Below are 9,340 nucleotides of genomic sequence, written 5' to 3'. Positions count from 1 at the left end.
AGTTTTTTTTTTTTTTTGATTTTTATAATCTTTTATAGATGTATTATATAAAATAGGACGCTGCGCTATGGCTAAAATTAACGCTTCCTCAATTTTTGGGGAATCGGTTCGTGAGATCAGCCAAGTTAGTGAGTACCGATATCCCTAGGGTTTACTGTACTGTGCTGTGCTGTAACCAACATAAATGTTTATGGTGTAATTTACTGCAAATTGTAGACTTTGGAGTACCATGACAATTTTTTTTTTTTTTCAGAATCTGTATTTGGTTAGAATAGATGATTGGATGCACATTTGAAGCAAACTTTAGTTTTTGGAAAGCTGTTATATAAATAAAACCTGAGAAAAATACAATAAAATCAATAATGATTCATCTGATAATAATAAAATACTGTGGAAAATATTCCAATTACATAACCTACTAAAGTAATAAAAACAGTAGCACCTAATAACTTTAAACAATATTAGGTAGTACAACTGTTTTCAACATTGACAATGTTAAAAAAAATGGTTCTTGAGCTTAAAATATTTACAAAAATGTGAGGGGTGTACTCACTTCTGTGAGATACTGTATTTGTTTATTAAGTTTACTTTTTTTCAGTTACTTTACAAGGCTATGTTTCTAGTTTTCATTTCAGTTTTCAATCTAATATTTCTATTTTATTTTAGCTTTCTTTCAAGTAATGAAAACTATTTTTAACAGATTTAGTTTTATTTGCCATAAAGAGCACTGACCTCAGCATGTGCTTCTTGGGGTGGTTCCTGCTCACTGACTGGTTCAGCAGCTGGAGGGTTTGCAGTTTTAGCTGCTGTATCTGTAGTGTCTTGCTTTTGGTCATCTCTGAGTTTAAACCCATAATGGAAGCCACTGCCATCCTCTGGGACGCCAAGCATGTCGTACCAAAGCTGTGCTGGACCATAACGCCACTCAGCCACCTTTGGCCTTACCTCAGACACCTTATCACCTTCACCAGACACTTGCAGGAACTTAGACTCCACCGGAGCCATCATGGTGATCTACAGAGAGACAAGCAGAGTGTCTTCTTTCTGATCCCATCATAATATAGGCCTATTTTCTGAAGCGGCCAAGTGGACATGAAATGTTGCATATGTCTGGTTTACCTCATCATCAGACAAACACTGCTCCGGTGGTGGAGGTGGTGCATACTCATAGTCCCATCCCGTCTTTTTCTTAGCCCCTGGCTCAGGTGGCTGTGATTCGTTGTCACCTGTAGCCATGTCTGACTGTGGCTCTCTCTGCTTCCGTTTCCGTTTCCTGCGAGCACTTCGCCATACTGATGGCATGTTCTTACCAGGACCAAACAACCGCAAGAACCGCAACACCTGATAGAACCAAAACTTGGTTCACTCACCATGAAACACTGCAAACAAACTAATAGTGGACAAACTAACTTTGGATTATTTCTAAGAGATATTGTGTAACATTCACCCTTCCAGGTCTGAACTCAGGGAACAGCTCTGTGACTCCAGGCAGGGCTCTAGCAGCATCTTTCTGCATAATGCCCGCAAGAGGGAGGGTAAGACACCTTGCCTGTCCTCCTGACCCTGAACCCTGAGACGGTCGATCGCTCTCACTCTCGCTGTCTGATGAACTGCTGAAATCAACCTTATCACCCACCGACGATGGAGCGATGATGGAAGGTAGGATAATGCCATCACCTTCATCTGTCACTAAAAATGATAAAAAAGAAATAAGAACAGCACACACAAAATTCTGACTCATTCCTTATCAATCACAAGTCTTATTTACCACTGCTGTTCTGAGTGGCCATGTCTTCTTTCTTGGCAGGGGTTGGCTGACTAGGGGGAGGGGGAGGCGGCATGAGTTTGGCATCAACATCTTCACAATCAGCATCGTAATCTTCCTCTTCGTCTGCACACCAAAATACACACACGTCAGCAATGAAGTTGTGCATATACTGTACTTCAGTGTGTTCTGCACCAGTTGTGCCTGTGTGTACCTGTTCTTCGTGATGGCTGCAGGTTGCCCATGGCCTGTCTGTATTTGCGGGTTTCATCTTCTGCAACTTCACTGATATCAGAGTAATCAACTGCATCTTCTGTGCTCCTTACCCATCCTACATTCACACACACAAATAGCTCACAAAATTAGGTTATTTTATCACGTCTGCTCTAAATGCACAAATCTGACACATGGAGTGAAGTTTTCCAAATTACAGAAACACAGACAGACCCTCTGCATCAGTGTTGCTCTGGTCTTGCCCTTGCTCAGCCGTGTCCTCCTCACTGGCTGTGATCTCTGTAATAAGTGAACCCAAACCCAGAGTGCCCAGACCAGCTAGGTGCTTCTTTGACTCCTGATAAAGAGAAAGCGACAGTTAACAAGCATATATTGATTATTCCTTCTTAGTCTCTCTCCACTAACGGCATTCAGCGCAAAAAGTCTGTGGTTTCACTGGAAGATTGAATTATGACATTTTGATTAAAAATTAAAATAAAAAAGGTAAAAATGAAACGTGTGCATGAGTGAATCATTCACAATAAGATTAATAACACACATTTAATTTCAATGGCAAATTAAAAAAAAAAGTTATTGATTTACTGCGTCAAGAGCAGGGATTTACTCTCTTACCGTATCCAGCACACTGTCATCTTCCAGCTGTCCATTCTCATTTATGTTTCCAAAGAGAAACCCTGTTAGGTGGAAGGGCCGGTCCTGGTCCTCATCACTGTCCGAGTCTGACATTCTACACACACAAAAACAACATATCATTCATCAGCTCACCAAATCTTCATGGATATTATAATCCTGGCACAGCTAGTTATGCAAGCCATTTAGCAGTCACTTTTTTTTTTTAACTCTCCCTTGCTGCTCCCTTTAGGAGTCAAACTTGCAACCTTTCAGATTTGAGTTTTTGCCTAATATAAAACAGACTTGAGTATAAAGCAAATTAATTTCTGAAAAGTACATCACTGCTACACAGTTTATTCAGGAATTACTGTAATACTGGAGTATACGTGATCTTCTGATGACAATACAAGAGCTGTATAGAAAAAGAGAAAGAGGCGGTGTTTCCACTTATGTCTTCTTTCACGTGTATGCACATTTCAAGACACTGTTATAATTATGTTCTTTGAGAGCACGTACCTGCTCCTCTGTTGCTGTTATCTCGAAGGCCTCTGGAGCCTCGGGCTCGAGTGAGAATCTGATCGAAGGAGGAACTCCCTGACCCCAGTCGATTAGCGGTTAGCAGATAGCTAAACGGGAACGCGCGAAAGCATGTGCGCTTAACTTAGTCGCGTTCAAGAATATTATACGCAAACTTAGTTTATTTAATACAGATACAAAGAAACATCAAACTCCTTTTGCAATGAATGAGTTTCTGCTGCTGAATGTGCGGGCAGTAGCAGCTGTGTGCGTTTCGTTTCTGTTTGTTTTGTTCGGAGCTGATCCGGTTTGTTTGGCTCCCCCTGCAGGTCTAAAGATGCAGCCACATAACATTAAATATTTACTGAATTTTTCTCTGTTCAGTTTAATTACGAAAAAGACGACAATTTTCTCAGTTAACTTAATTAAAGTTGGACAAATCAAAAGCAAAACTCCAGGGGCTGGTTGCACAAAAGGTTTAAACTAGTTTTACAAGTTAGTCATCTAATTCTTTCTGTAAGACTGGTCATGATTTTTTTTTTTTCGGTTACATTAAAATGTAGATTAGTCTAAGTTGAATCCAAAAAATAAAACTGATTACTCCTTGGCTGCTAATTGGTCAGACTAGATCTTAAGACACTGTGTTAACAAACATAGTGGCTAAGTTTATGCAACTGGCCCCAGAAGGCTCAGAAATAGACCTATTCAATGAATTACAACATATCATGGAATTACTGTTTTAAAGTTTTCCCCGAGGCAGATTATTTTGGAAATACCATAGAAGAATGTTGGCTGTAACAATTTTCATTCTTGAATACTTTCATGATCTTAAATATTAAACAGTTTTTTTCACTTTACTTAGATGTCTTTTAATGACATTTTCCACAAATTCAGGATTTATTCATTATTCTTTTATTACACACATACCAATTAACCACTTTTTTTTTCAATGAATAATGGTGGCATAGTTTACTTCCAACTCGTATACTAACTATATGAAAATATAAGTGGTTTCCATCTTTATTAATAAACATTTCTACATATATAAATATCTCTAAATTTCACAGCCTTTTTGTTTAATCTTACAGTGGTTAGATTGAATCGGTTGTGGGTTGAGAGATCAAACACTTAAATGTTACATTATCCATGACCATGAACATGAAATGAACTCTCTGCCAACCAACCCCTACTTACTTGTAAAAGACATCCTGTCCTAAAACAAATGTTAAGCATTCAGACCTAAACATTAGATCATTACTCTAAGAACAATGCCTCAACACAAATCACACATACACAGCTGACGGTTTTGTTTATCTGTGAAAGCATTGTAAAGAATGTCAGAGATGCAGCTGTTCTTTCTTTCTCATTCCCTTTCTCTCTGCGTTTATGTTTATGTCATGAACAAATCTGAGGTCAAAGAACAGGAGCCAACCATTGTTTTACTTTAAAACTAGTTTATTTTCTCATGCAAGTGGAGGTATATTCTTAAAATAACGAGTTTTAAGAAATAAAAACAGCTTTAATTAAAAAGAGCCAATTTTGGTGTGTTATGTCCTAAAAACAAAATTAAAAAAATTAAAAAACGCTGATGTTTATCATATAAAAAGTAAACATTCAATATATAAAATGTAAATGTGGACCCAAATGAAGCCTAAACCTGAATGTTTGTGCACATGATGTTTCACTGTAACGGAGATGAAAGACAAGAGTGTTTATCTTCTTATTAGGGCACTTCATTGGAGTGGATCAACATTCATGGTAAAATACAAATAATACAAAATATTAGTGGCACTTCAGTTTCAAAAACAGGGTTGTAAATTGTGAGGATTCAGGCACAGTGGGCCAAATACAAAGATCTTCATTTCTACCTCAAGAGTGTTATAAAACAGCACTATATCCCTTCATTTACAGCTCTAATAGAAGGCAGGTGAGCTACAACAGCTCTCTGTAAACTTTCAACAGTCCTTTCCAGCAATAAATGTCAACTGGCACCCAAAGTAGCACCCTAGATGAAATGAGCAGAGAGGAAGGAGTTTATGAGACGTCAGAGAAGGGGCCAAGCACTAAAGGCACACTGGGATTCCACAGCGCTTCCTGATTAAAAAGTCGATCAACTCTACAAAGGCAACAATACAAGAAAAATGGCATGTTGTGGTAAGTGTAGGTCATCAAGTCTTAGGGTCTCACATTAAAATACCACGCATATCAGGTGGATTGTGAGCCCTGATAATTGTGGTACTGATGCGGTAAGGGAAAGACAGCACCTTCAAAAGACATCCAGTCTGAATTTAGACTGAATTTACACTTTGGTGCATGAAATATCCTCTGAATGATTCCTAAAAAATATGCTGGGGTTTTAAGGCCTTATAGGAAGGCAGAAGTTGTCAATGCCTGTTAGTCCTTCAGACAAATCCACTCCACTGCCTTGGTCTGCCTGACTTTAGATTACAACACCGTATTTCTGTCTTGGACATGTATGGAAAGTTGAAACACAAATACACAAAAGCACACAGTCTCAGTCTTCCTCATTAACAGTCTGTACACCTATTGCTAACTGTAGTGTAGAGATATGAACAAAAAGTGACAGCAACACACATTTGCAGAGACGATCACATGACTAACTGATATTCCACCCTTCATAAAATCTCTCTCACGCACACACCCTCAAGTAGTTATAACAGCACACATTTCTTGCCGTGCTTCTTGGCATTGGGGTAGAGAACAGCCCTGACTGCTTCGTTGAAGACCTCTCTGACCCCCTCCTGCAGAAGGGCCGAGCACTCCAGATATCGCACCGCACCGATGCTGCGGGCCAATGCGCCGCCCTGCTGCGGAGTGGTTGGACTCATCCCCTGCTCTTTCAGCTTCTCCAGGGTCTCCTTGTCTCCCCGCAGGTCTCTCTTAGTGCCTACCAGCAACACAGGCACACCAGGACAGTGGTGGCACACCTCCGGGTGCCATTTATGCCGGACATTGGCGTGAGAGGAAGGGCTGGCCACAGAGAAACAGATGATGAAGACATGCGTCTGTGGGTAAGAGAGGGTTCGCAAGCGGTCGTACTCCTCCTGACCGGCTGTGTCCCACAGGTTGAGGCTGACGGCACGGCCGTCCACACAGGTCTGAGTGCTGTAGTTGTCGAAAACCGTAGGAATGTACTCGTCTGGGAAGGCATTAGTAGTGTAGGAGATTAACAGGCAGGTCTTTCCCACTGCACCATCACCAACAACAACACACTTTATGGTCTGCATTTTGTTGCCTGGCACAGGGATCCCTGAAAGATAGATAGATTTCATAACTCACTATACATGTAGCAGACTTTGCAGGCAACAGCCCAGACAGAAAAACAGCAGTCAAGACTTCTATACAACAGGGAAATTGGCAGTTTGTCCGTATAAATCGAATACATATTAGTTATGTTTACATATGAGACCTCTGCAAGCAACAAATACCCAAAACAAAGTAATAACTCTGTTCAGCTAGTACGTTAGCAGCTGATCCGCTAAATAAAACCGGCAATTATGGGATTAAGTAAGGCAGCATCACATCACCGTTGCTCAAAGTGTATTTTTTAAGTAAAACTCACTGTGTTTGGATGGTCCGGAGAGCTGGATGAGTGTTTCCTTTGAGCTGCTCAAGTTTCCATCATCGCAGTGGCAAAGGCGCTTTGCTAACCGACTAGCGGATGAGCCTCACATTAATCAGATATTAAACATGGACCAACAAATCCCGGAGGTCTGCAACTACGTGTAACAACCGTACAAAACCTGTACACACGTACAAAGTCTCGAAATACTTTCAAATTAACATCTTTTGTGGTAATTAAAACTAATTATTCTATGTGTTTCGCAGTCCTTTTCTCTCACTGGCTCATTCTTCAAATTACGGGTAACGGAGACGACATTGGGGAACACGCCCATGTCGCAAAAGCTTGTGGGAAATGTAGTGTAGTTTCACAGTAAAAACTACAAATGTTCGTATTTACATTTATGTAGTCATAAATTACTATAATATTAATATAAACACAGGTATGACTGGCTTACGCGATTCATTTACTACATGTATTATCTTTATATCGGTTTAACACAACAATGAGAATATATTCTAGGCTTCTTTTTACATTTTATCCACATATGCAGGTTTCATTTGTAATCAACACAAATGTGAATCAAATGTGAATTAAAACAATGTGAATCTAAGTCCTTTACGGCTCGCGCTTTACGGTAAGGAGACGACATTGTGGACCACGCAAAGGCCTTTGGGAAATGTAGTGTAGTTTCGGAGTAAAAATTACAATATTAGCGATGTGTACTTGGTCTTTCATACTGACTTATGCAGTGAATCAACTAAACCACAATTGTAAAAAAAAAATACTGTATAAAAGTATTACACCAAGAATAACGTGTCATTTTGGCAATTCACCACAGTTCAGGGTGTGAGCAGACTGATAAGACTCACATCAGAGTTATGAATTTTTACTCAAAAATACTTCGATAGTTTTGTATTTTATATAAATGTTATACTTAAATAATTTAAGATAATTACAAACAATTACTTAATAAATAATAAAAGTTAAAAATCAGATTTGCATTTTGATTTGTGTTTTTGATTTGATTTGTATTTTGAGTAAAAGGTGTTTACCTGCTCTCTCACCTAGTGATGGGAAGTTCGGATCATTTTACCGACTCGGACCTTTGAATAGGATGTTGCGCATGCGCGACTGAACGAATCACTTCCCGATACGACTCGTTCCTCCCGAGTCACATTAAAGATTCGTTCAAAACGAACGAATCGTTCAAGAACGACCCAACACTACTCTCACCTATAAGCTGCTGCTCTGTGTTTCAGAATATGGACTTTACCTCGTCCTATCCTTTCCTCCTTTTCATCTCAAATCATGTACTATCAATACAGTCATAAATTCCCACATTATGTCTATTTACAGTATTTTACTGTCCCATAAGCCACACAAAGTATTTTACTTAAACTATTTAATTAAATGCTAAGGAGTTAAGCATGTTATAATTGTTTTAATTAAAGTGTTGATCGGTAATGTCCGGACGACTATGTCTGCCATAGGTATATCAAATAATTATTATATACATTATAAAAATAAGTAAATAATATTTTTAATATCATTTCCCCAGCGTAAACTGAAGAAGACTTCATGCTCCAATGTGTAAGAATATACACGGCGTGGCTACAAATGACTATGACTAAAAATGACTAAAACATCAGCAATGTTTAATTTATCTAACTATTCTGCATTGTATTATAATCAACTGTCACCAGTTCGCGAGCAGCGTAGAAATGCTGTTAGCCTGATGGGGGCGCCAAACCACAGCGTCTTATCATCACTCTAACTTCACTATCGACCAGAGTAGACTGATAAAAACTCCCCGCAGAGTAATGGCGACTTGGGCCAGGTTAGGCGTTAGTTTGCGGAGTACAGTCAGACGTTTCTGGCCTCTCAGAAACATAGGGTATGGTCGTGCTGTTGGAGGGGGTCTTCTGGGCACTGTTGTAGCAAGCGGATTTATTCACTATAAAAATGAACCGCGATGGGGACTCTTGCCACACATCGTGTACGCGGAGGACGCGAAGGTAAACAAACTTCTCTAAATAGAGACTACTTTTCAAATGACTTCTCAACTACTTCGGATGTCATGTTGTCTGTGAAGTTAAATACTTAACAGACGCACTGTCATGTCGTCTGTTTGTTCGTGAAGTCACTATGTTTATACAATTATCCGTTTTAAGTTTAAATATTAAAGTGGAACCAACCGATTTACAATTATTAAACGAATCAGCTCGTGTTTTATTGAAGTGTGTCTAAACTGTAGGCTACGTGGAGTCTCAGTAAATCGTAATGTCTTATGGTTGCAAATGTTTGTTTATGTACACATATTTTCGATAGTGTGGACAGTAGCACGGTTGCCATCACATTGTAGGTGGTGGAGCTCTTGTCTGTATAGTGTCATAGCAAACTGTAGCTACTATGTGGCAGCTAGATTACACTTACATTTACATTTAGTCATTTAGCAGACGCTTTTATCCAAAGCGACTTACAAATGAGGACAATAGAAGCAATCAAAACTAACAAAAGAGCAACAGTATGTAAGTGCAAATGACAAGTCTCGGTTAGCCTAACGCAGTACATGTAGCAAGGTATTTATATATATATATATATATATATATATATATATATATATCTCT

The 9,340-nt window shown here is 39.1% G+C and overlaps 3 protein-coding genes across 8 annotated transcripts in view; 1 reads left to right on the top strand and 2 right to left on the bottom strand.

Annotated features, from left to right (window-relative positions):
• LOC107700907 (transcription initiation factor TFIID subunit 1-like) overlaps positions 1–3,440 on the bottom strand; it is a 21,001-nt gene extending 17,561 nt beyond the window's left edge. For all 5 annotated transcript variants that reach the window (XM_016502748.1, XM_016502750.1, XM_016502753.1 and 2 more), the window contains exons 1-8: positions 3,128–3,440; positions 2,612–2,726; positions 2,213–2,336; positions 1,980–2,096; positions 1,769–1,891; positions 1,448–1,689; positions 1,120–1,341; positions 733–1,014 (exon numbers count right to left, since the gene is read on the bottom strand). In XM_016502748.1, coding sequence (XP_016358234.1) covers positions 733–1,014; positions 1,120–1,341; positions 1,448–1,689; positions 1,769–1,891; positions 1,980–2,096; positions 2,213–2,336; positions 2,612–2,725 — 1,224 coding nt within the window. In that variant the 5' untranslated portion in view covers position 2,726; positions 3,128–3,440. The remainder of the gene's footprint in view (positions 1–732; positions 1,015–1,119; positions 1,342–1,447; positions 1,690–1,768; positions 1,892–1,979; positions 2,097–2,212; positions 2,337–2,611; positions 2,727–3,127) is intronic.
• A 1,066-nt stretch (positions 3,441–4,506) lies between these two features.
• Positions 4,507–7,055, bottom strand: LOC107700906 (rho-related GTP-binding protein RhoG-like). The gene is made up of 2 exons (XM_016502747.1): positions 6,711–7,055; positions 4,507–6,398 (listed from the first exon to the last, which is right to left on the bottom strand). The coding sequence occupies exon 2, from the start codon at positions 6,373–6,375 to the stop codon at positions 5,800–5,802; it is 576 nt and encodes a 191-aa protein (XP_016358233.1). The 5' UTR covers positions 6,376–6,398; positions 6,711–7,055; the 3' UTR covers positions 4,507–5,799.
• A 1,413-nt stretch (positions 7,056–8,468) lies between these two features.
• LOC107700905 (calcium uptake protein 2, mitochondrial-like) overlaps positions 8,469–9,340 on the top strand; it is a 7,988-nt gene continuing 7,116 nt past the window's right edge. The window contains exon 1 of one of the 2 annotated variants that reach the window (XM_016502745.1): positions 8,469–8,728. In XM_016502745.1, coding sequence (XP_016358231.1) covers positions 8,534–8,728 — 195 coding nt within the window. In that variant the 5' untranslated portion in view covers positions 8,469–8,533. The remainder of the gene's footprint in view (positions 8,729–9,340) is intronic. The other variant, XM_016502746.1, reaches the window with a different exon arrangement.

The sequence above is a fragment of the Sinocyclocheilus anshuiensis genome, unplaced genomic scaffold, assembly GCF_001515605.1.
Source record: "Sinocyclocheilus anshuiensis isolate Anshui unplaced genomic scaffold, SAMN03320099.WGS_v1.1 scaffold438, whole genome shotgun sequence".
NCBI classification, from domain to species: Eukaryota; Metazoa; Chordata; class Actinopteri; order Cypriniformes; family Cyprinidae; genus Sinocyclocheilus; species Sinocyclocheilus anshuiensis.
The sequence above is the reverse complement of the archived record's forward strand: the minus strand, read 5'-3'. Positions and strand labels throughout refer to the sequence as shown.

What these genes read in the sequence shown, in the direction of transcription:
- LOC107700906 (XM_016502747.1), bottom strand. Translation starts at nt 6,375, where the DNA reads ATGCAGACCATAAAGTGTGTTGTTGTTGGTGATGGTGCAGTGGGAAAG.